Genomic DNA, 26,937 nt, shown 5'->3' on the forward strand with positions numbered 1-26,937 from the left:
GAACCTGAGCTGTACCTCATGGTACATATTTGTCCTCTGCTGGAAAAGAAAGTACAAGTACTTTCTTCTGGTCACCTGTATGCATATCTCTAGGAACAGGTGGAGATTGACAGGGAGGCAGAGGCTGGTCCACGACTTCCTGCTAACGTGCATCCTGATCTCCAGCAGCTTCTAACAACTTATTCTAGGGGAAGGGGAATGTTACCAGAAAAATAGAAAGTGGGAAGATGACCACTCATAGAACTATACCATCTGACTCTAGAAATACCGATGTTGTTTTGAGACTAAGGAATGGTGCAAGGATGGGAAGCACGCACGCTGATGAGCTGAGGGGCAGTCAGCACTGGCATCGCACTGAGACTGAGCTGTTTCTCCGCCAGCAGCTGTTCAGGCAGGGTCTCCTGGTGCAGTAGAAAGCGCTCCTGCTCGGCCATTTCTAGAATTCAGAAAGAGAGGCAGGGAGGGCAGTAAACTCTTCTGCTTTATCATAAAACAAATCTGAATTTAAAAAAAAAAAAAAAAAAGCAGAGCATCTCTAAAGGGAATCTCATCACTACTTGGTGATCTTAAAATGTTATTAATTTCTGATGTTAAAACATATTCATGGCTTGACTCAAATCATATAAACAATCAGTCACCAGAAACAGGAGGGGAGAGAAGAGCTATGAAAATACATGCTACTGCTTGAAGGAGTTGTAGAACAGATGGCTATTCATGAGGCACAAGTCCCTCAAACCGGGGGTCACCCAGTCCCATGTTATTAGCTCAGTAACTCCCACCAGAGTTTCTAATATACTCTTTCACGGAGGGAAATGATCTATTTAAAAGCTACCATGAGTACATTCCAGGAAAAACAAAATCTGGAAGTTTATGCACCAAACCTAACAAGCAATGGTAACCTTAAAAGGATGAGATGACCGGGTGAGGCTTACTTGGGATAAGCTATCAAGGCTGCAGCCCATTCCCAGGTTTTGCCCAGGAAAGTGTGCTGGGCTGCAGGAGAAAAGGACTGAGAACTGCCATGCAGCCTCATAAACACAGTGGTCAGAGTAAAGTACAGTGACCAAAGCACAAATATGCTCATAATGACATCACATGATGCTCATTTTATAACAATCACACAAATCATTTTTGTGCAATTTCCATACCTAGAAAAACAGACTGGGAGGACACACAAAATAGTAACAGTAGTAATCTCTGAGGCAATGAGATTACATAGACAATTTATTTTTTTGTTTTTTTTTCCTGGTGATTTACAAATTTCCATAAGGAATTATCATATAACCAGAATTATTTTTTAAAAATCTACTCCCTATGACCAGATACACTGATGACAGTCTGTAGGTAATTACTGACACTTGAAAATACTTCCACTGTTTTAACAAAGCAAAAGTTAAGAAGTGATCAGATCAAGACGGTGACCAGAGTTCCAACGATTTCCTGTGAATGGGGGAGCAAAAAATAAAACCCTGATTTGATTAACATGGTTTAAGTCTGGTGACCAGGCTAAAATTTGGCTTCCCATGTTAGACTATCAGCCAACCCTACAGAAGCAGGGGGAGCAACAGGGGGAGAGGGAGAAGCAGGCTCTCCACTGAACAGGAAGCCTGACGTGGGGCTCAATCTCAGGACCCTGAGATCATGACCTGAGCTGAAGCCTGACGACGCCTAATGAATGAGCCACCCAGGCGCCCTGGATTTTTCATTTTTAAATGGTGAAATAAAACACTTTACTATCATTCTTTTTGGTGTTCAAATTATCCCCAGACTTGGCCAGTGGAAGCTATTGTGTTGACATCTCTACATTAAACTTGCTTTCTAGCTAAACAAGACTTCCCAAGACCATTTCTTCAATACCCTCATTTCCTTTTACTGAGAAACAGTGAGATGCCAAAGTACAGGACTAGGTATACTTATGCTCCTGGGGTATAGAAAAACTTTAATTTTAAACAATCCTGATTCCATCTGATTATCTCCAATTCAAATGCAGTATAGGGTTCTTCCTCATCCTCCTTCCAGATTTCATCTCCCTTCCCCTTGGTTCTCAAAAATAACAATATATCCATCAATTTCTCAACCAACAATATAACAAAATAGTTGCATACAATTACAATGCCAAAAAGTTTTGAATTCTGAAACTAGTAGCTTCAAAATTACAACTACCTATAATAAAACCCACTGAGTAAAGGCCAAGATTTCTTTGCAGTTCTTCTTGTTCTTAGGATACGAGTCACTAAGGGTACTCAGAGCACTCTTCAAATCATATAACAACCTTCTTAGGAATTCTTAATTAACATACAAATTTTCTCTAAAAACAGAATCCCAAAAAATACATACTTGAGTAAGTGTCTAACAACACTGAACAGAAACCACTCTTCATAAAGGAGAGGCAGATTCTGTGTCTAATGAACCCTATTAAATGATAATAGAAATGCACTAAGTTCACTGATAGCATGGCTGATGTTCAAATCTTTCTTTTACCTTCAATTTTTTCCTGCAGTATATCCTCTGAAAAGTCTGAAGCCAATGCAGCCAATTTACTCAAACCCAGAAGGGTTTTCTTCTTTGCAAAGTAATGAGTTTCCATGTTTGCCAAACCCAGAAGTGTTGCATGAGCCTACAATAAACAAAATATGAAAAATGGTAAGATTCTGTGTACTAATTTAAGTTGAAATAAAGGTTAAGTACAACCCAAAATTGTTTTCCCCCGATACGAATGAAAGATCAGATCCAATACCAGCAAACCTAAAACTGATTGGTACTATATACCAGGAATAACTACTCAATAAAATATCAACCAGCCACACTAATTACTGGGAAAAGAAACACGTATAAAACATCTGTTCTATAATAACTATATATTCACTTGAACAACTTGTCAAGGACAAACTTTAAAATTAATTCTTGTACTATTTTTACTCATAATTTGAAGATTTTCATTACAAAAAAAGGCAACAGACTGTTCTTTACACATTAATAAAATTTTTGTACTTTACTATAATAGTAGTCAAATCACAAAAGATACTTTTTTTACTGAGACATTAAAAGTAATGGCAACACTACCATAAATAAAAAACAATTTATTCAAATTATGTCAGAGAATAGGAGACACATATTCCGAATAATCTCTAGGGGCACCTGGGTGGCTCGGTCCTTAAGAGTCTGCCTTCGGCTTGTGTCATGATCCCAGAGTCCTGGGATCAAGCCCCGCATGGGGCTCCCTGCTCAGTGGGAAGCCTGCTTCTCCCTCCCCCACTCCCCCTGCTTGTGTTCCCTCTCTTGTTGGGTCCCTCTCTGTCAAATAAATAAATAAAATCTTAAAAAAAAAAATAGTCTCTAAATAGTATTCTAATCACTAAACTACACTAATCAAGTAAAAAACTGCCTAACTCTGCTCGATGTAACTCAATTGTTCTTACCTTTTCCAATTCTTGGCTGTTAATTTCATGTAACCAGCTGAGATGTTCATGAGCCTGCAAAAAATTCGCCAACTCTCCATGCTGAGAAATGGGCTGAGATAATAATTTGCCTCGCTTTCCTTTCTCCAGATACCAACGGAAGAGAAAGTCTGAAAAATTCTACAAATAGTAGGGCAAAAAATCCAGTAATATTCAGTAATATAATTTTTAAAAGTACATTTCTATATTAAAATATTAATTTTTTTCAAAGGTCTTAGATTGCAGAACAGAAATCTTCAAACACTTAGATTTTCTATGTGGTAAGGTCCTAAAAAAAACTTAAGTCACCTCATTTAATAAATGGGGAATTCAGATTCAAAAATAGGATCTTGCGCAAGATCACATAAACTTTAGATGTGCATGGTGTGGTATGGTAGCCATTAGCCATATACAGCTGTTTAAACTTAATTAAAATTTTAAAATTCAGTTCCTCAGTCACACTAGCCACATTTCAAGTGCTCAATGGCCCTATGCCCTATCTTAGACTACATGAGTAAGATCTCCAATGTCACAGAAAGTTCTATGTGACAGTGCAGATCGAAAGATTCTTCAGGGTTGAATTCTGTGTCAGAAGGCCATGCAGGTTTGCATGATAAATAGGAATCTAGAGAGGCCCTCAATGCCTAGCTGGTTTTTCCCACCAGACGTTTGCTGAATGCTGGGTAGTACGGAAAGCTAGGGTGGAAAGGAAGACCAAAATGTCCTACACGGTATGTAAGAGATGTTTCCACTAAAGAGGGAACTCTGCGACAAACACACCAGTCCCACAAGACTTCAAAACTGGACATGAAATGAATGTAACACAAGCCGCAACCAAGCCTTGGCCCACCCCTATTCTCGATGAAGCGAGTGACCTGCCTCTCATCCTATCTGCCTCTCCAAGGAAAAATAGCACTCATTTCCATCTTTAAGGTTCTTTTATATACAATATCCAAAATAAAACAAAAAAATTACAAGACATAAAAAGCAGAAAAATATGACTAATAAGGAGACAACAGAACAGACCAGAGAATGATCAGATTTTGGAGGTAGCATGGAAGGATTTTTAAATAACTACTAAACATATTAAAGTAAATGAATGCAAAAATGGATGGAAAATGTCAACACAGGATTAGAGTCCACAAAAAGAATAAAAATCATGATGGCGCAAAAGTATTTACTAGGCCCTAGTCAAATATGGTAAGTTACACCAGTTCACAATATACCATTAACACCATCAAAAACATGGTTGTGAAACAGTTAATGATAAGGACAAATATCAATGATGTATTAAAGGAAACAAGCAATTGGCGAATCATGTTTGTCTGCAATATTACAGAGTATGAAGACTAGAACAATACAAACCAAATGTTAAAAAGGGTTTTCTCTGGGAGGTGAAATTGTGAGTGACTTAAAATTTTCTATTTTATAGACATTTTCCGAATTTTATACAATGTCACTTTTATAGTAGGAAAAAAATCAGTTTTTACATGAATATCAACTGATTGAATTAAGGAGAACTAAAATTCACCTAAAGATTATCATAATGAGAACTTCAAAAAAAAAAAATAACATTATGTCAACCGAGGAAAGCTGAGCTCTCCAAAAGCTGTAGGATCCTGTGCTCCCATGAAATTTTTTCAAAGTTTTAAAACTCTCCCAATATTCGTCTACCCAAGTACTTTTAATTATAACTAGAAATACCAGAATAGAAATGAGAGTTTTAACATTTTGTTCAAAGGTCAAAGAATCTCTCAGTAAAATATTTGGAATTGCCTGCCAACTTACAAAGAAACATAATGTACAAATTAGTATCTAAGTTAACAGCATCTTCCTAAAAACCCAACATTTGAAATGGTAAAACCAACTACACCATCTACTGCCTACGTCCTCGGTGTTCATTACCTGATCAGCAAATTGGGTCATGTAGCGCTGGAGTCTGGTCTGGTTGTCGGTCTGCTCACACATCTGTACTAAGATATCAAAGTCACAGTACTTTTCTGCTAATGAAGCAGCCCATGGGTACTGGCCTAGTGTGACTGTAAAAATGAGAACAGATGGAAAAAAATCCTGTTAGTGAAAACTTACTATGTGATGAAAAAATATTACTTGAAATTTTACCTTTAACTCATACCATACTCTAAAAATAATTAATGGAATAGAAACCTTTCCAGTTACTGGCATTCAGTTTCATAATCCGCATAAATTCATTAAAGAGGGAAATTTAATCCACTGCTTGTTCCTACCTACCTAGGAAGCTATGCCCTTCCTGTGTGTATAAGCCCCTCTTCCTCATCCTAGCTATGAAAAGAACATGTCCTTTGCTGAACAGCCATATACTCTCCTAGCTGTGCCCTCTAACAGCCCTCATGGTGCTCCACTGGGCAGACTAGTTATTTGTGTAAAGGTCTCAGATGACAAGCTTGAAGGACAGTCTCCATTTGTTGCTAATTTACCTTTTCAAATCCTCTTCAGCATGGTACTTATACCTGGGAAGTTTTGAAAACAAGGTTGAGCAAATGAACACAGGAAGCTGTACATACATGCATTAAGTCCTTGGTTACGGTTGGGTGAATGACAGTACACTGAACACGCTGCACTTATGATTTGACTCCTTCATCCGTTCTGCAAATTCGAAGACCCATGGCCCTCGCTAAATACCATGTACTTACGAAGTGGAGATAAGAGATCTGATCTCTTCTGGAGGTACTCCATCTCCAGACTGTTGTATCTTTCTTGATCACCAGATCGGTCCAGGGACTTCAGCTGGGAAACATAACCATCCAGGAAGCAATCAATCAGTGCCACCAGCTGCTCTGTCAGAATGTTTCGGAGGTTGCTGTCTGCCTGAGGATAAACCACTTTCAGGACAATCCCATGCTGGCGTTCTATTACTGTTCGGATGCCTGAAGGACCACTTGTTGCTATGAAATCACACAAATTAATATGGTAAGTAAGGGCTCTACACGGGCTGAGAAAGGCCAACTGCCTAAACCCATGACCTCACTGCTGCTGGAGAAAGAAAGCAAACAGGGTTTCAGTTGATGGATACCTCTCTGTCCTGCACAAATCCCATCTTCTTTATGGGAGACTTCCTCAACAAAGCCAGGTAAACATGATCCTTCTTCCTTCTAAATCCCTTTAATGCTGCTCCACATACTTTTTTGTATTAAATCAATATTAAATAGAGTCAACACCTCCAGAACCAGGATGTGCTTCTTTGAATAACTATATGCCCTAAAATCTAGTAGACATGGGGTGCCTGGCTGCCTCAGTCACTAGAGCATGCGACTCTTGATCCTGGGGTCATAAGTTTAAGTCCCTCGTTGGGGGTAGCGATTACTTAAAAAATAAAATCTAGTGGACACATAGTAAGTACTAGTGAAATACACCATGGAGAGATCTATAAATTATTCAAAGGAATAAAGCAATTTTCACAAGAATTGCTCATTTTGGAGACAGCACTTATTTCTCATTTCACTTATAAACCTACACTAATGGAGTAATATAGCTTCCAAAAAGGTCATTAGGAATATATTTTGAATCACTGTTAATAATAAATCAGTGTATGTGGGCTCAGTGCTTGAAATCTCACCTGTCCAAGGAACATATTCAGGTTCTTGTTCTGGTGGTTCTTCTCTTCTATATAAGGAGTTTCTGTTTTGTCGATAATGACTAGCAGCTTGTAGCATGTCCTGGAAAAAAAAAAACGTGTTAGCAAATGCAGAAAGTGATGAATCCCAGTATTTTTAAAGGTAATCTGAAACATCAAAGTCTATTAATACCAAAAAATACTCAGCACAGGTCTGCAGAATTACTTTTTGGTTCTTTCTACATTTGAAATTTAACTTCAATTTTGGAAAACTATAGTAGCCAAAGTAGGAAAACCATTGCTATAAAGACCATGAGATAAAACTAAATGGAACATTTTAATCAGTGATATAAACAATAAGGTTTTGAGTGATTTATTTAAATTGTTAGTATAACATTTATACATTTGCAGTGATATATCCATCCTTCTCCAAATAAAAGGTTTGTTTTACCAAACACAACTCAGGAACATAGAAACTAATGCACAAGACAAACATTCAAAATGTTTGGCTGATTAATAAAATGAATGGTATTTTTCTAAATTTTTGGAATTAAATGCTAAACACTTATAAATTACTGGCAATACAGAGTAGGAATATGGAAGCCACTTTCTCTTCTATCCACACTCTGGTCTTTGATTTGCTGAAATCTTCACGGTAGTTTTATACCTTAAGAATACTGTTCACATTGATGACCACCTCAGCCCATTCAACGGATTCCAGTGATGTATCCTTTAAGACCTGCTCCTCATGCTCCAGCAAGCACTCACAGACAGTGTCTACCTGGGACACCTGGGGAAGTACAAAGAAGGCAATACTTAAAACAAAAATTATGGCGATGCATAGTAATTACAACTGCCCGGAATCTACTCAAGGGGCTTTTCTCATCAAGGAACACCCTCAGCTCATTAGCTAGAATAAAACAGCGGATGGTGAAAATAAATTTAAAAGGAAGTAGAAAGAGAAAATAATGTTCATGGGATCCTTGAGCAAAAAGGTTTGAACCGCATGAGTCCACTTACACGTGGATGTTTTTCGATACAGTACAGTAAATTTCTCCTTTATGATTTTTTAAAGATTTTTATTTATTTATTTGACAGAGAGAGAGAGAGATTGCAAGTAGGCAGAGAGGCAGGCAGAGAGAGAGAGGGGGAAGCAGGCTCCCCGCTGAGCAGAGAGCCCGATGCGGGGCTCGATCCCAGGCCCCTGGGATCATGACCTGAACCGAAGGCAGAGGCTTTAACCCACTGAGCCATCCAGGCGCCCCTCCTTTATGATTTTTTAAAACACTCTGACTGTGTAAGGGGGTTAGCACCCTTAAGCCTCCACATTGTTCAAGAGTCAAATGTATGTAACTTCTTTTCTAATTTTTTTGTCATTATTAACACATGAAGATAATGAAGCCAAAATGCTCTTTAAGCACTGAAACACCTGTTTCCAGTTTCAGCCCACAGTGAAACTCCCCCCCCTTTATTTTATTTATTTATACAAGATTTTATTTATTTATTTGACAGAGAGATCACAAGTAGGTAGAGAGGCGGGCAGAGAGAGAGGAGGGGGGAAGCAGGTTCCCTGCTGAGCAGAAAGCCTGCTACGGGGCTCGATCCCAGTACCCTAAGATCATGACCTGAGCCGAAGGCAGACACGTAACCCACTGAGCCAACCAGGCACCCCAAACTTCTCCCCTTTATTAAGTGAATATTTACTTAATACATTAAGAGTTTGTATAGCATTGAGCATGCATAATAATAACAGAAGTGAGGTTTGCTGCCCTTAAGCTTACAAACTAGCTAAAGGAACAAAACATGCAAAATGTGACCCCCCCCAAAATCGTCTTTTAAACCCTGTTCTTCCTTTTCTATTTCAGGTGTTAGTCAAAGGCATCCTAACAGCCCCAGCAAGAGACTTTAGGCTCATTTAATTTGTAAGATTAAATGCCAGAAGTTCTTAATACTGTTAATGTGAAAATGGTAAGAAAGCATGTATGACATAAAAAAGCAGAAGATAAAAAAGCAGGGATGCCTGGTGGCTCAGTCGGTTAAGTGTCTGCCTTCGGCTCAGGTCATGATCCCAGAGTCCTGGGATCAAGCCCCAATTCAGGCTCCTTGCTCAGCGGGAAGTCTGCTTCTCCTCCTGCCTCTGCTGCTCCTCCTGATTGTGCTTTCTCTCTCTGACAAATAAACAAATAAAATCTTAAAAAGTATATATAAAAGCAAATAAAATGTCAAAACACTTGCTAAACACCTTCACCACGAGTGCATACTCAGTGCATACTCAGTGATTTCAAACACTGTCTGTTTGACAGTCTGTCCCTTAAGCAGTTAACTCTATGGAACCCTAGGATTCAAAACTATACCCCAAAGGAGATAAGACCAATAAACATCATGAGGAATTAAGATAAATGGTGACATCGGGGCGCCTGGGTGGCTCAGTGGGTTAAAGCCTCTGCCTTTGGCTCAGGTCATGATCCCAGAGTCCTGGGACCGAGCCCCGCATTGGGCTCTCTGTTTAGCAGGAAGCCTGCTTATTCCTATCTCTCTCTCTGCCTGCCTCTCTGCCTACTTGTGATCTCTGTCTGTCAAATAAATAAAAATCTTTAAATAAAATTTTTTTTTAAATGGTGACATAAAGAGTCTTAAACATTACCATTTTCCATATGGAGCATTCTTTTGAAGAACCAATCACATTTTTGGTTTTGTTCTATCATATTCCTAAGGTACTACTCATGAATTATATATCCAACTGATAATTTCTAGATTCTCCCCCCAGTTAACTGGAAAATGCAGGTATAGTGAATTAACTAGTATGCTTTCCACTTAGATCCAAAAACAGAAAATGGAACCAGACTCTTACTCAATTCTTTCAAATAATTTGTTAATAACTTTTTTAAAAAATTTGCTTTGCCATGTAAAATTACGTATGAACAAAGACCAAAAAAGAACACAAAAGTTACAACAGTTTGTGGAAGGGATCTATACACCTTAAGGATCCTCCTACCTTTTTCCCTTCAAACCCCAGTAGCCTCTCCAACGTGAGGCCTTGAGAGGCTTACAACCCCTCATTTCCAAATCCCTTCCTTAAATATATGGAAACCTACTAACTCTTCTTACAGTACTCCAATCCTTCCAGCCAACAAGCTAGACGGCTCTTCCAGACTTGTTCAGGATCTCAGAATGATCAGTGACGCAGTCATCGCTATCCACCCCACTGTCCTCAATCCATATACCCTCTTCCCCACCATTCCACCCTCCACCATGTACTTCATTGTCTTAGACCTTAGGATGCATTCTTCACTATTCCCAACTTCCCAGAATCCCAAGACATTTTCACCTTTACCCGGACTGACCCTGACACCTGACACACCCAACAGTTAACTTAGACGGTCCTCCTGCAGGGTTTTCGGGATAGTCCCCACCTCTTCGAACAGATCTGACATCAGATAACCTCACCCTCCCAAACAGTACTCTTATCCAACTCGTAGGTGACCTTCTCTGTAGCCCTTCTTTGCCCACTTCTATTTCTGACACCATCACTCTCCTCCCCTTCCTACACAACAAAGAGTTAGGGCCAAGTGCAGACACCTGTGAGTTTTGTCTGTAAGCTTGACTGGGGGTAGGGGAGTGCGGGCTCTGCATACATTCCTTTCAGACTGTTTAGATCATGAAATTTGAGGTGAACTGTTTTTCTTTCATTCAGATTTTGGGGATATTTCCTACATTTGAAAAATAAAAAAACAAACAAGTGCTTTGCCTTCTATCCTTAGGAAAAAAACTAACCCAAATATACAAGAACAAAGCATTCTTAGAACTAAATACATTTATGGAATCGACAGAAAACCTGAACCTAGTTCACCATCTTAAATTATTTTTAGGTTACAGTCCATGAAACATAGTTGACCCTTAAGTAAGACAGGTTTAAATTGCATAGGTCCACTGATGCACAAATTTTTTTCCATACCTACAGTATGTGAATTCAATACTGTGAATTTCTCTTCCTTATGTAAATTTTAACATTTCCTTTATTATAAGAATGAGTATATAATACTGTATGTAACATATAAAATGTGTGTCAATTTGACTATTGGTAAGGCTTCTAGTCAACAGTAAGCTATTAGTAGTTAAGTTTTTGAAGTTACACAGATTTTCCGCTGTGCAAGAGGGCTCACATGTTGTTCAAGGGTCAACTATATTAAGAAGAAAAAAAGATTTCTTGGCATAGCCTGCTAGATGCTAGATTATAGCTAGAATGTAATAGGAAGGAAATAAAAAAGAGACTCACCAAATAGAATTAAAAGTTCCCCACAGGTAAAAAAAAAAAAAAAACAATTTCAAATTGCAGAGCTAGGGGAAGAGCTCAAACCATTAGTGTCACCATCTTTATAGGAAGAGAGTAAAGTCTCCCCTGCCCCTTCATGACGTTGTAAAGCCGCACAAGAATAAGAGCTGTATACTATTATCACAATGGTCAGCTGCAGTAGCCGGCCAACGTCTTAATCTCTTCTCCCTTGGAAGTTCACAGCAGGGTTTTCTTTTCCTTTGAAAATAAATCTGATTTTAAAAGCAAGGTAGATAGTAGGATCCTAGCAGGTAGCTGAGCTGAGTTTAGTGAAGGGACAGCTTAGGGTGGTGCTGGCAAGGGTCAGAGGATCTACAGGAAGGTGCTGCACCCAGGGCTAGCAACAGGCAGCCCCTATTAAGCCCAGGCATGAAGGGGCCCTGGGCGGAAGGAGTTACTGGGCATGTGGAGAGCAGCCAGTGAGAAGCCGCAGTCTCTGACAGAAGGCACAGCCAAATGCAGTGCAAGCTGGGAAGGAATGAAGCTGGGGGAATAACAGAACAAATATTAATAGATAAGCACTCCCAACCTGATGGCGCCTCACTGTTATCAAAGACAACAGGAAGGCACAGAAACCCACTGACAAGTTGCCCTCTGGGGCAGCATCAAGAGTGGATTTGGAGAGGCAAAAGGAAAACACCCAGCAGACAGCAGAAAACAGTCAATTTTGCAAGCTCTAATTTATAGGGAATGTAATAAATAAATACGGAGTCCTATTTAAAATTTCAATGAGATTTTTTTGTCCTCAATCTTTTCCCTGTTCGAGGCATGATCAGCAAATGGCAGAGCTCTACGAAGGCACGTTAAAGGCAAAAAACTCCTCTTACTTCTCTAAAAAAGACATCTGCAGGCGTCAGGTTGGATGGGATTTCACAGTCCCTCTTGTTTAAAGCAATCATTATTGCTGTGTTCACCAGGTCAGAGAGCCTCGAGTGGTAGTTCTTGAGAACAATGGCGGCTGATAACTTCTCGGCATGCTCGCAGAGCAACAGTCGAGTGGCCATGGGCATCCCTCTTACTGCAAAAGTGTGAAGACGTCCAAATAAGCCAACCTGGTGAAAAACAAACACATGTTCTTAGAAAGCATTTATAGTAACACACAATATAATGCAGGCTTATCTCCACCAGCAGCACAATGAGTACAGAGCCACTGGCCTTAGCTGTCCCCAACAAAGTACCTCAGCTATCTTCTCCTTTCCACTGTTTTAAACACACACACAGACACACCTCTCTCTCTCTCTCTCTTCAGCCAGAGGCATGAGCAACCATAAGAAAGTACAGATGTTTCTTTTCTGAGATTAAGGTCATTCCATTACTCTATCTTATTTCTCATTATTTATGGTTATCAAAAGCATAAAATTGCTCTTTTCTACCTAACTCCTCAAGGTTCTAGATCTCTGTGAACTAGAAACTCAGCAGTCTCCATCTTTAGTGACTCATTTCCATGGGAAACTAAAAGCCATGGGAAAGGTGGGGGCATCTCTAATCCTTTGCACTACTACCTCTGATCTGCCTGATGCCCATTTCTGATGTGTTACTACTAGGTTCTGGGGGTTCTTCTAAGCTTTCTCGTCTGATAAAGCGTTAACATCCCAACTAGGAAGAAGCCAAGAGACATACCTAAATACTGAATACTCTTCCAAATTTTATTACTGAGTGACTTGATTTTTGTATGCTGAGGTTTATTTTAAATAAAATACAAAAAAAACCCAAAAATAAACAACGCCCAAATCCCCAGAGAAGTCCTACTGAAATGGGCAAAAAACACACATGGTTAGAAAACATTTTTTTTTTCCTGAATTAGATTTCTTTTATTACAATGAGCGTAAAGAAACAATGAGAAATCTACCTTTTGCTAAAAGGGCTAGAATGGTTTTCTGCGAATCCCCCATGAGGTTAGTGACAGTCCTCTCCCTCTTCTTTTTTTAAAGTATAAAGAGAGCCCTACAGTGTGTAAATGGCAAGCCACAGGAGCCACTCTTTCCATACAAGCGACATCAGAATCATTGAGGAACACCAGCAGTCAAGACAGGAGGAACAAGCGGTAATTGTAGCGAAAAGCCAAAACAACTTGTGTCTCGGAAGTCTGGTTTACGTATGCATGTCAAGAACAAACACTGCAACATCAGGCAGCTGAACACAAAAGACAAAAGTTGACATTGTGGGTCTTTTTCCTTTTTCTCTGTGCGAAAAAGCTCTTTCATTTTTTCTAAACGAGAGAAGACTGTTCTTTTCAAGATTTTACTTATCTGACAGAGAGAGAGAGAACACAAGCAGGGGAAGGCAAGCAGAGGGAGAGGGAGAAGCAGGCTCCCCTGCCAAGCAGGGAACCCAAAGTGGGGCTTGATTCCAGGAACCTGGGACCATGACCCGAACGCAGGGGGACACTTAACCAACTAAGCCACGCTGGCGTCCTGAGAAGACTGTTTCTACACTGTGACCTGACAAGAAAATGCTGTGTGCCCAGGGTGCTGTGCCCAGCAGCACCTCTCACTGACTACTATTGTGAGCAGAGAATCTGGACAGTAAGAGGATGAACGTGACCTCTCTTGGCTGGGGAACCATTTCTTGTCACTTTGCTGCTGAATTCACTAGTTAAACTGCTCAAAGAAAAGCTGCACCCTGACTTTGGAGCATCTACAGCAATTATATATAAAGACTATCAACTAAGAGGACAGCACACGGGAACCCTTCGTTCACGGAATACAAACAAAAAGAGAGTGGGTCTGATAAACTGGGGCCAGAATGAAGGATAATACAGTAGGTCAGACCTCAACGCTCTTGGGAACATCCTCTGCCACCCCTAGCGAACAGCAAAGCCAGGAAAGAGGCTGTGAAGCTCTGACCCATGAAAGAGAACAGTACAAAACATTTAACAAAGGCATCTCTTCCCAACACACTCCCTTTGCGGCTCAACCAACAATGCAGGGCTTGCGAGGCATAATGTGGACACCAGCTGACCTCAGGTGAACTTGGTCTACCACCTTGGATTCCCCATGGTGCAAAGAGAACCGGAACCCTGTCAGACTCCCGGCACTACTTCACTCACACTGGTCCCTTTAAAGTCTTCTTTCCTCAAGCCAGACCCCTAAAGGACCCTGTATGCAGTGAGGGTCTAGACTCATGACCCATATGTCAAGCTGTAGTTAGAACAGGAGGACTTAAACGTGACGAATTCTACTCTGTAAAACAGCAACCGTCCGTGAGTTGGGGGTATCAACGAGGTTTCTATGAATGGGAAGACTGAACCGGGATGTGCAAGGCAGGATTTGAACGCCTATGCCTAGCAGCCTGCAGGAGTGACTCAGGCACAAAGCTCCCAGCCTGCCCTGACTAATGCTGGCATGGGCATGCAGAGGGGGCCCCTGCTCAGTGTTTAAACAGAGTCCTCACACAGAGGGGGCCAGACCTCTGTGACACTCCTAAAGCTCAATGTACCTGCTACCTTTGCAAAAGACAGGTGTGATTCTCGTCTGCACAAGTGCAAGATCTGCTTTCTTAATTCCTTCAATAGTAAAGCAACACCCTAGAAAAGAAGAAACTTGGAAAATCGTGGAAAAAACCACATGGCCTTTCCCAGTGCTAGCTGTCTGTGTTGGGGTATGAGTTACAACCTTTCACGACTCTGAAAGCTACAATACAGGTTACCTAGCTAGGGTCGTCTGCAGAGAGTCCTGTTTTCCCCTCACAGAACACAAGAAAAAGGGAGAACTGACCCATGCTGCAGTAGGTCACCTTCTGGAAATCTCTCTACCACACTGTCCATGGCAAAAGTGGAGAACCTGGCCTGCACATGGTTAGAAAACTTAATACTATGGTGAGGTAAGAGTCCCCAGCCCATTCCCTACTGGAGCTACCATTAAATTTCCCTATCTTTATCTGCTTTTGTGGCATTCATATGCTAGGAGGCATTTTTCTTTTTTTTAAAACACAAAGGAGTCACACTATATTGTCTGTATCTTATTTTTTTCCACATTAACTCATTTTTTTTTACATTATTTTTAATGACCATGGAATAGGTCACTGAATCAACCTGTCTTAATTTATTCAACCTGTTTACCTGGTTATTTTAAAGTAAGAGTTGCATCGTCAAAAAAAAAAAAAAAAAAAAGAGTTGCATAGTCATTTTGGATTTGAATTCTATTCCTGGTTCCCTCACAAATACTGTAAATGCAGTTTTTACCTGAGGGAATTCTGCCTGCCTGCTTTTACTCACCTCAGCATAGCAGCACTGCCAGTGAAGTGATGTCTACATATTAGCGTCACTCAAGCCACGTAACAAACAGGAGCACATTAACTTCCTGCTTCTAAGCTTCTCCAAACTAAGTGTGAAGACATATGCTTCCCTCAGTGCCTGAAAACTGGAGGCAGAGGTACTGTCCTGAGGCCCTGATATTAATTCTCATTCTCTTTAGCATGAGATATGGCCTTGTTGGCACAGAGTCTGGCTTGAGGAGGAGAACCTCATATTCAGAAGTATTTCCTCAGGAACACCTGGGTGGCTCAGTCAGGTAAGTGTCTTCAGCTCAGGTCATGATCCCAAGGTCCTGGGATCGAGTCCCACATCGGGCTCCTTGCTCAGTGAGGAGCCTGCCTCTCCTTTGCCTGCCGCTCCCCCTCCTCATGCCATTTCTCTCTCCAACAAATAAATAAATAAAATCTTAAAAAAAAAAGTATTTCCTTAGATACAAGTATCTGGTTATACAATCATTGATGTTAATAATAATTAACAATTAATAATATGCTCTGAAATATTAAAGGTAATTCAAACATAAAGGCATAGCCATAATGGGGTTTTTAGATTCAGCTAGGTATTACCTAGCAGTGGACACTGCCTCCAAGAGCTGAATGACTCCAGCAGGGTTTCTGAAGCCCTGGGAGGCTGTGCCAAGAGATACAGCAACTGCTCCTACCCATGGCTCTCTCACCCTCTGATAAATTAGTGTCTCCTCGGTGTCACATAGTAAGGCATGAACTCCTTCCATCCCAGTATATACGGCACAACCCTCCTGCCACATGACTTTGGCCCTCCTCCCATCAAGAGATAGAATCCATTTCTCAATCCTTTTCATCTGGACTGGCCGGTGACTTGCATTGACCAATGTCACTTTGGTGGAAGTGACATTTTGTGACAACTAGGGTAAGACCTGAGGAAGACTACAGCTTCTAAGTTCATCCCCATGGAGGGCTGTCCTGAGACCACAGAAAGCCAGTTCAGCCTAAAGGAGAATTACAGACTAAGTAGAAGAGAAGAAGCATGTGGCCCAGCTGACAGACTGACATCCAATGTCAGGCGAGAGACGCTTGGGGACCTTCCAGCTCAGCCCATCCTAAATGCAGTTCAAGGAGTGGTCCAGCTGAAATCCACAGAAAACCTGTCCAGGTATCCGAAAGAAATGTTTTAATCCACATTTTGGGATGGTTTGTTAGGTATTAATAGTTAACTAATACACCTGACTTAATAAACAATTACATCAGAACAAAGTCTGCCCCCCCATTAGTCTGTAGTCTATTTAAACCACTTTAAAAAGAAAGGAGAGAGACTTGAATGATTGGAGTCCCCTTGCCAAGACAATAAAAGTAGACAGGAGCCAAACCATACATTACAAACATTCTGGAATCATCTAGAATTGACCTGTTCAATAAGGTAGCCACTAATCTACCAAAGTGATGATTTAAATTTAATTAAAATAAATTAAAAACAAATATAGTTCCTCAGTTGTACCACCCACATTTTAAGTGCTCAGCAGCTGCCTGTAACTAGTGGCTACTGAGTAACACAGATATAGAACATTCTCATTACCACAGAAAGTTCTATTAGACAGCATCCTAATCTCTTTAACATGAAGGCATTACCAATTATGGAAAAAATAAGCAAAAGTGGGATTAAATGTATTCAGTTGGATATATAACATGCTTGGGAGCCACTACTGATCAACAAGGGCTAATTAATTGGCTTCACATAGAACAAGCAGGATTTGCTCCAACAGTCCTTCAGTATCACTTGCTAAGTGATACTGTGTAACAATTCTGTCTAGCTGCAAAAACATATTCTAATTTTAGGCCCAATATAAATGGGGATACTCCATAAAAAAAACAAAACAAAACCACCACAAACTTTAAATAAGGAATTGATTCTAATGGCACTTCAAAATTATGACCCCAAAATCAAAATCTGTCATTGTCTTACTATTCTTCACGATCTTTTCAATAATACAAAGCAATTCATGAAAACCTAAGTTTACATAAAACCACACAGGTATCATAGCATCTTAAAAGAAAGTTGAAACATTTCTGTGGAAATACACTGTTTTTCTTCTTTTCAGCCTGTTTCCAATGCAGCTTTTATACTTGAATAGCTCCCCATCCCCCAACAGCCCTGGACTTATTTACTTTCAAGTCAGCAAAGAAACTGGAAAACACAAGTCCTGTCCAACCCCACAAAACACCTCAGAAAAAGAAAGGATCTCCCACTGTCCTGGAGAGAGCTGCCAAAAGACACAGTGAAGCCAGATGTCCTGGCCATTCTTGTTCACAGCAACTAGGATGCTTACTTGGTGAATAAAGTCCATAAGGAAAGAATGGGCTTTCATCTTGTCTTCTAGCTGGTGAAGAATAATCAGTGACGTATTGCTAAACCCAGGTGCTTCTGTTGAAACACAAGAACAAAATTTAAACACCTAATGTACTGGCTTTACAATAATTACTGCTATTAAATTAAAAACTTAAAAATATCTATACCAAAGGAAACTACCAACCTTTTCATGGAACTATTTGCGACTATTTGTAACATTACCCAAGATTTTAAAAAAATTTAGACGAAAATTTTGGTAGTTTGACATAATTCATACTATATTTATTCAAAACACAAACCCTGTTATTATTAATCATTTATATCATTCTAAGCTTGCCAGCTCAAAATGAAGTCAAAGAAAAACGGTAAGCACTGATGTTTCCTTCCTAACCCTCTAATGAGGCTTAGCAAACATGCTAAGTAGCAAATCAGAGAGAGAAATGGACACTTGAGACAGTTTGCTGGTACCTGGGAAAGCTGAGTGCCCGTGATGCTGTGGTGGAAGTGTAAGAAGGACAGTCACCCAGGACAGAATGCTCACTTCTATATGCTGAGATTAGCTCATTGTCGCTCTTTGGGAAATTTATAATTTTTATTAGGCAAATATAATGATTGTGCCAAAATTATCATTTCATTTGGGAGCTAATAAATAGGTGCCAAACGCTTATCCATGCCACTAATTTCCCTTTAGAAATTAAATGGTAAGAAAGCTAAGCAGGGCTAATTAATCTGCTTCACATAGAACAAGCAGGATTTGCTCTAACAGTCCTTCGGTTTTTATCATGCAGGTATGTTCTGAGCCCTTTTCAAAATCTACTATAAGTAAGTTACAACCTTTTAAAAAAAGTAAACTAATAATTGCTTCAAAAACTAAAAAAAAATGCTTCAAGAAATGCTTTAATAGTGGCGCCTGGGTGGCTCAGTGGGTTAAAGCCTCTGCCTTCGGCTCAGGTCATGATTCCAGGGTCCTGGGATCGAGCCCCACCTGCTTCCCTTCCTCTCTCTCTGCCTGCCTCTCTGCCTACTTGTGATCTCTGTCAAATAAATAAATAAAATCTTAAAAAAAGAAAAGAAATGCTTTAATAAAAGAACCATAATATGCTCAAAACCTATCACTGCATAATATGAAAAGTAGAAGTTCTTACCCTCAGGCACAGACTCGGCCCACCGTGGGTCAGACGCTGGGTAGTCATCCACCAGATCCACACTGATTTGTGTAACAGCTCTGTCTAGTTCACAATCAGAATCCAAATCAGAACGGGAAGAAAAGAGCTCATCAACCATCCTTTGAGCATGACCTAGATCTTTTCTGAAATAAAATTAGAAAATAGAAGTATTAAAGGAGGCAAACCATTTTAAAAATTCACCATGAAAAAGTTAACTATGGGGGTGCCTGGGTGGCTCAGTTGGTGAAGCGTCTGCCTTCGGTTCATGATCTTGGGGTCCTGGGACTGAGCCCCGAGTCCGGCTCTCGGCTCAACGGAGAATCTGCTTCTCTCCTCCCGCTGGTGCTCACTCACGCACGCACTCTCACACTCACTCTCCCCCCGCCTCAAACAAAGAAATAAAATCTTTCAAAAAAGAGTAAGGTAACAGTGAAAGTCCCCTATTTTAGTCCAAAGTTACCTTTTTAAAAAAAGATTTATTTATTTGAGAGAGAGAGAATGAGCACGCCAGGGGAAGGGCAGAGGGAGAGACTCTCAAGCAGACTCCCCACTGAGCTCAGAGCCCCACATGGAGCTCAATCTCACCACCAGTGAGATCATGACCTGAGCGAGTCAGACACTCAACTGACCAAGCCACCCAGGTGCCCCAAAGTTAACTACTTTCAGTAACATTTATTTAAAAGGGAGACAGTCATTACGCATTTATTAATGCAATAATTATATGCTGAGCACTTACAACATGCTAGGCACTGGAGCCAGAATGACAAGACGTTGAAAAACACTCTAAGACTTCACCAAGTACACAGTGTCCCAAGAAGCCAGGGAGTTAAACAAGTAGTTACGTGTATACTGTGACATGAAAAGAACAGAGCACTTGCTACAGAGCACACAGAAGGGAAACCAAAACCATCCAAGGGGCAGGGAAAACTTCCTGGAGGAAAAGGTGGATAAGCAGAGGCCTATAGCTACAGAACGGGAGCAGCGAGGCTGAGGGGACTCTGGGGAAGGGCACACGGTGGCAGAGAGAGCACACATCACACCTCTGAGTAAGTACGTCCATATCTTAGCGAAGAACTGGAGCCATAGGGAAGATGAGATCACCCAGGGAAGAAGCCTTCCAGGGCAGACTCTCAGAAACACAACCAATCAAAAGACAGAGTACATAAAACCTCATACACCATGTCATGGAGTTCTAGGCACTAGAAGGCACTTCTTAGGCACTAAGAAGAAAGTGTCACTATCCATTCTATTTTCCCAAAGGATCATTTTAGGATATGGACAGGGGGCAGAAATACCCAGATAAGAAGCTCCTGCAGGGGCACCTGGGTGGCTCAGTCATTGGGCATCTGCCTTCAGCTCAGGTCATGATCCCAGGGTCCTGGGATTGAGCCCTGCATCAGGTTCCCTGCTCGGCGGGAAGCCTGCTTCTCCCTCTCCCACTCCCTCTGCTTGTGTTCCCTCTCTCGCTGTGTCTCTCTCTGTCAAATAAATAAATAAAATCTGGAAAAAAAAAGTTATTGCAGAAACCCACACAAGAGAAGGGGGTCTCCACTAGCAGTAGCTGCAAAGGAGAATGGAGACAAGTAGTCAGGTTTGAGAAAAAAAGAGATTTGAGGTAAATATTGGCAACTGTTTGGATCTGATATATTTTTGCTCTGAAACTGAATGTATTATGGTAGGACATTTTTACCAGTGGCAGAAACAGGGGGTAAAAGAGAAAGAATAAGCTTTGGAGAAGACAAGCAAGGCTGTGAGTACGTTGAACTGAGATGCCTGTGGAATAACAGCTGCTCTGGAACATTCTTCATTTATATATAATGGCCTAGAGTATGGTAAATCTGTGTTTCTTTGGCAAATGAAGTAAGTAGGAAAAAAACCAGGCAGGGAGTAGAGAGAGAAAAATTATGATAGACAACAGCAAAGGCAGACAACTTTTCAGGCAGTTTAGTTATAAACAGGAACAAACAAAAGGGGTAGTAGATCAGAGGGGGACACAAAGTCAAAGACTAGTCTTTTTCTTCCTTTTTTTTTTTTTAAGATTGATTTATTTGAGAGAGAGAGAGAGAGATTGCAGTGCGGGGAGGGTCAGAAGGAGAGGGAGAAACCCAAGCAGATTTGGCACAGAGCATGGAGCTCAACAGGGGGCTCCCTATCAACCCCTGAGGTCATGACCTGAGCCAAAACTCAGAGTCAGATGCTTAACCAAATGTGCCACCCAGGAGCCCGCCCCTGTTTTTTTTAAAATGGTATATTAAATATGATTAATGGCTGGTGAGAAGAAGCCTGCACAAGAGAGGTCAAAGATATAGAAGAGGAATAACAAAACATAGTCTCAAGAGAAGCAAGAGACCGCGGCATTCAAAACAAGGACAAAGAGGGGTGCCTGGATGGCTCAGCCCATTAAGCATCCAACTTGATTTCGGCTCAGGTCGTGATCTTGGGGTTGTGGGACTGAGCCCCATGTCAGGCTCTGTACTCAGCGGGGAATCTGTTTAAGATTTCCTTTCTTTCTCTCTCTCCTCTCCCGCCCCTCCTTTCTGCTTGCACACGCACAGGCTCTAAATGTATAAATGAAATCTTTAGAACAAAAAAAAGAGACAGGGATTCTTTTCAGAAAGAGCAACCCTTCCCACTTTATAGGGAGTGAAAGAGGAAAAGTAGCTGCAGTGCAGGTAAGTGTGTAGGTATTAAGTCCAGGGAATTGTTATCTAATGGCTTCTATTATCTGTGAAGTAGGAGGCTGAGCCCTCTGCTAAGTATGGGAGAAGAGGCAGAGAAATGGAAAAGGTTGAGGAGAGTTAGAAAAGCACTGAAATGGACTCTTGGTAGAACAACAGATGGACCTGAATAGAGAAACACAGAAAAACTGCCTAAAAGTGTTTAAGGTCAAGCTGAAGCTGGAAACCTGGTTATGCTACAGGTTATGGGAATACAAAGTCTGCTAAGGCAAGATAATCAACAATTAACTATTTTAATTAACCGAGTAAGTTTCTTAAAACTGTCATGAGCAAAAGATCTTATATTTATATTGAGTCAAGTGAAAATAAAAATAATGTAAAAATTAATTTCAAAGAAACCATGCCATAGAAACAGCAATATTAACCTTAGCAAAAAACGAAACAGAACATTTTTGAGTGCGATCTACTCATTTCAGCCGCTAGGGAGCATTTGGCAACGTCTGAAGATAATTGTGGTTGTCATAAGTTGGGGGAGGGTGTTACTGGCACCAAGTAGGAAGAGGCCAGCTGTGGCTGTTACACCTTCTACAGTTCACAGGATAGCTCACAGTAGAACATTGTATGGATTCAAATGTCAACAGTGATGAGGTAGCAAAACCCTGCTTTAAAAGTATGATTCATTTGTGAAGAATCTAATTCCTTAAGACTATTAATAGGTTCATACCAACCCCGAAATGATTTCGTTAGCCTCACGGGGTAAGTTGAAGGCACAGCTGCGCTAGAGATCCATGACCCTATTCCTAAGGTTACTACACCCTTAGGACTTCAAGTCAGGGGATTCCTTTTTGAGCTTAATAATCTTCCCCTACTATCATGTAGAAATGACTACATGGGGTTGAACAGCATCCCTCCATATCCTCATTCACCCAGAACCTCAGAATGTGACCTTATTTGGAAATAAGGTTTTTGCATATATAATTAGTTAAGTTACGGTGAAGTTATACTGAATTAGGGTGGGCTCTAAATCCAGCGACAAGTGTCATGACTAGGAGGACATGTAAAGGCAGACATGCAGGGAAGGCATGTGGTAATGGAAACACCTGGAGTGATCCACGTGCAAGCTAAGGAATGCTGATGACTGCCAGCAACCATCAGAAGCTAGGAAAGCAGCAAGCGAAGATTCTTCCCTAGAGCTTTCAGAGGGAGCATGGCCCTGCTGACACCTTGATTTTGGATTTCTGGCCTCCAGAACCACGACAGAATAAATTTCTATAAAGTCACCCAGTTTGTAGTGATTTGTTACAGTAGCCACAGGAAACTAATACAAGGACTATGGTGACTTGCTCCATTATCTTTTAAATTTTGAGATGCCACAAGTCTGTCAAAATTGTTAAAGGACAAACTTATGTAAGACACGATCATAGTATTTTAATCCAAATCTTGGCAGTAAGACTGAACACCCTGCAACAGAGCAAAATTAAAAGAATACATTTTAAAAACAGAACCAAAAAACTTGTCTAATGGTGCCCTCTTCTGGATGAGAAACTAAGATCAGTAGATTATTTTGATGACACAGAATTACGTGTGGTTTTTTTTTTGTTTTGTTTTGTTTTTTTAAAGGTTTTATTTATTTATTGGTCAGAGAGAGAGTGCAGAAGCAGGGGGAGTGGCAGGCAGAGAGAGAAGCAGGCTCCCCGCTGAGCAAGGAGCCTGATATGGGACTCAATCCCAGGACTCTGGGATCATGACCCGAGCCAAAGGTGGACACTTAACCGACCGAGCCACCCAGGTGCCCCTTACGTGTGTTTTTTAAGATTTTATTTATTTATTTGAAAGAGAGAACACACAGCGCATGCACAAACAGGGAGAGGGAGAAACAGACTCCCCGCTGAGCAGGGAGCCCGATATGGGGCTCGATTGCAGGACCTGGGGATCATTACCTGAGCCAAAGGCAGATACTTAACCAACTGAGCCATCCAGGCGCCCCAGTGGCACAGAACTGTAAAACTTTATGTGCTATTGCCCCTGTGGGAGTGAACTCCTATGCATCAAATACCACTATCGGTGAGACCATGGGATCACGAGCTGAGAACTGGGGGATATGGAGGTAGTAAACTCTGACTATAACTTCAAAACAAAGACCTGCCAGATAAACTAATGATCCTTCAGACAGCCCAATGGCAACCCCACTCAACACTTCACAAAGAAACAAAATTCCAGAAATGTTAGCAATCTGTCCAAAGTTTCACGCAGCTATTTAAGGGCAGAGCAAAGGCTAGATTTCAATTTTCCTTAGTGTTCATTCAAACGTGAATTTACTATACCTTTTAAGGAAGGTACATGATATGCAAAATATATGTCTAGGACAAACAAGTGACTGAATTTGCCTTAACTCCAGAAGTATTAGGTCATCAAGTGTGGAAACTGAGTATCACTCCCCTCCCACATGCACACTTCCTATGGGCACCCTCCCATGCAGGGGGAGGGGGGGCTCGCCCCTGTAATTTGCTATGGCCAATGGGATACTGGCAAATACGACCCAAGCCGAGATTTGAAAAGCATTTGTACAGTGAGGCTTAATCTCTTGCCACGCCTTGCCATGCCTGAGATATGTAAACAAGGCTAATCTGCTAGGTGATGAGAGGGCACATGATCAGAGAGATGACCAGAGTCCTCAAAATGGGAGCGCCCGGGTGGCTCAGTGGGTTAAGCCTTTGCCTTGAGCTCAGGTCATGGTCTCAGGGTCCTGGGATCGAGTCCCGCATCAGGCTCTCTGCTCAGCGGGGAGCCTGCTTCCCCTTCTCTCTGCCTGCCTCTCTGCCTCCTTGTGACCTCTCTCTCTCTCTCTGTCAAGTAAATAAATATTTTTTTTTAAAAAGTGAGCAAGTCTAACCAGGATGGCTGGCACTGATCATGGACAGTGAATTCAGATGGTAACCATAAAATGGCCACCTATGCCCAACTCCAAACTGCCAGACTGCAGAATCATGAGCTGTATTAAACAACTATGTTCTCTGGTGATTTTGTATGCAACAAAACCCAATGAACAGGCAAAATCTAATTTCTCTGTAACATCTAAACCACTGTATGCAACTTACTTGCCTTCACAGTATACATAAAATATGCTTGCTAAATATCTTTCATGACCACCATTTTTAATAGCATACTGTTATCCATTAAGTGGAGAGAGTATGTTACACCATGCTTTTTCCTAGACTAATTGGAAGCCTCTTATGTCTATCAAGTTCAGAGTAAGTTTTTAACGAAGTTTTAATAGCACGGAAGCTCAGAAAAATCTTCTCCTTGGTGGTATCATTCCTCCACCTTGCTCCCACCAGTCAACAAATAAGTAGCATATATCAGTAAAATGTGTCCCCAGGCTTAAATTAAATAGGCCATAATTTTAAAAACTTTTCATACCTGCAATATTGCAGAAAAGCAGCTTTTAACAGTTTGGTTTTATCTTCCTGGGCTATGGTTTCATTCTTTGTAGAAGGCTCAAAAACCATACTCTGTCAAATAAAAAACTATAATTTAGAGGTGAAGGTATCAGAATATTCTGAATTCTTGGACAAAAAACCAGACCCACCTATGACAGCAACAACACAGACACATAGCTGTTTACCATGTTCTTTATACCAGCAGTTTACTTAAGACATTTACGAAAACAAGATAAAATGGACTAAATGACTGACTAAAGTCTTATCAAAAAGGTATATCTATAACCAAAGAAATCCTGAAAAATAAAAAACTGGAGGTATCAAGTTATACCACAAAGGTATCCCAGGTACCAAGTTACACCACAAAGCTGTAGTAATCCAAACAGTATAGTACTGGCATGAAAACACACAGATCAACGTAACAGATTAGAGAGCCCAGAAATCAATGCACAATTATATGATCAATTAATCTTTAACAAAGGAGGCAAGAATATGCAGTGGGAAAAAGACCATTTCTTTAACAGTGTTGGGAAAACTGGATGGCTACATGCAAAATGCATCTGGACCACTTTCTTACAGTACACAGAAAAATAAACTCAAAATGTGATTAAGGACCTAAATGTGAGACCTGAAATCATGAAAATCCTAGGAGAGAGCAAAGGCAGTAGTTTCTCTGACACTGGCTGCAGCAACATTTTTCTAGATAGATCTCCTAAAGCCAAGGAAACCAAAGTAAGTTACCCTAAATCCTTATCTTCTACAATAGGAAATCAACGGATGTCTAATATTGGTGAATTAAGAGATGGCAACATATGGTATTACTTAAAAATATGGAGAAAATACCACTAGAAACAGGTAAAAGACTGAAAAGGAGCTGCTTCTGGAAAGGACAGAGATGAGGGAGGTAAGAGAATTGTGTTTTCATCACAACTCTTTTAAAACTGTTATTCTAAAACATATGTGGAAATACCCTGACAAAAACCTTAAAATCTTATGGAACCACATTACCTCATTGCTGGGTCCAGCAACTGAAGATGCTAGGGAATCTTCAAGGTCTTCTGCTAATATAGACACACCCTCCCTTGAAGTAATAGACACCAACCCACTGTTTCTAGAAAAAAGGATAGGAAAACCACCGCAGGAACCAGCTCCTAAAATACTATCTCCTAAAAGAAAGAAAAATACACAGACATACATAACCAAAAAATCCTTTCTAAAATCTACCGCCCTAAGCAGAAAATCATCATCTTGATACGCTAAGAACTTTTTTTTTCCTTTACAATAATCTCCTACTTTGAACTCAGCTTTTTAAATCCAGATCAAATGTCAGGAACCTGTTGCTATTTGAAATACCAGGCTCTGTGTCATTCAGTTCGGGGACACCAAAAACTAGCCTTGCAAGATAGCAGTGAGTATGATAAGCCAAAAATAAAGTTATTCATTCTGCAAAACTCAGAATGACAGCTTTTTTAATCCAATGGAGTCCCCTTGCCCTCTTTCTGTATTTATTGAGTAGGTCAATGGAGAAGGGGGAAACGTCTGCTCAATTCCTTATTAACATTCTCCCTACCCAAAGTCAAGGCTCTTGTGTTGAAACTAGAAAATCTAGGTTCCATCCTGTTGCCTCACTTGGATTTTGCCCTCTGCTCGGTCTCTTTATCCTAATTAGACTGCTTGCTTTGCTTTTATTCACTCCTGGCTGGCTCCCCCACCCCCT

At 40.7% G+C, this 26,937-nt stretch overlaps 1 protein-coding gene across 1 annotated transcript in view; it reads right to left on the reverse strand.

Moving 5' to 3' along the window:
- Window positions 1-26,937, reverse strand: part of NUP133 (nucleoporin 133) — a 56,101-nt gene that overhangs the window by 10,084 nt on the left and 19,080 nt on the right. Inside the window, exons 11-22 of the mRNA XM_080823475.1 lie at window positions 26,229-26,386; window positions 25,201-25,292; window positions 19,082-19,245; window positions 17,917-18,011; window positions 12,190-12,414; window positions 7,697-7,819; window positions 7,033-7,132; window positions 6,110-6,361; window positions 5,343-5,476; window positions 3,420-3,578; window positions 2,482-2,617; window positions 318-436 (exon numbers count right to left, since the gene is read on the reverse strand). Coding sequence (XP_080679601.1) covers window positions 318-436; window positions 2,482-2,617; window positions 3,420-3,578; window positions 5,343-5,476; window positions 6,110-6,361; window positions 7,033-7,132; window positions 7,697-7,819; window positions 12,190-12,414; window positions 17,917-18,011; window positions 19,082-19,245; window positions 25,201-25,292; window positions 26,229-26,386 — 1,757 coding nt within the window. The remainder of the gene's footprint in view (window positions 1-317; window positions 437-2,481; window positions 2,618-3,419; window positions 3,579-5,342; window positions 5,477-6,109; window positions 6,362-7,032; window positions 7,133-7,696; window positions 7,820-12,189; window positions 12,415-17,916; window positions 18,012-19,081; window positions 19,246-25,200; window positions 25,293-26,228; window positions 26,387-26,937) is intronic.

Source organism: Martes martes (assembly GCF_963455335.1).
Source record: "Martes martes genome assembly, chromosome: 14".
Lineage (NCBI taxonomy): Eukaryota > Metazoa > Chordata > Mammalia > Carnivora > Mustelidae > Martes > Martes martes.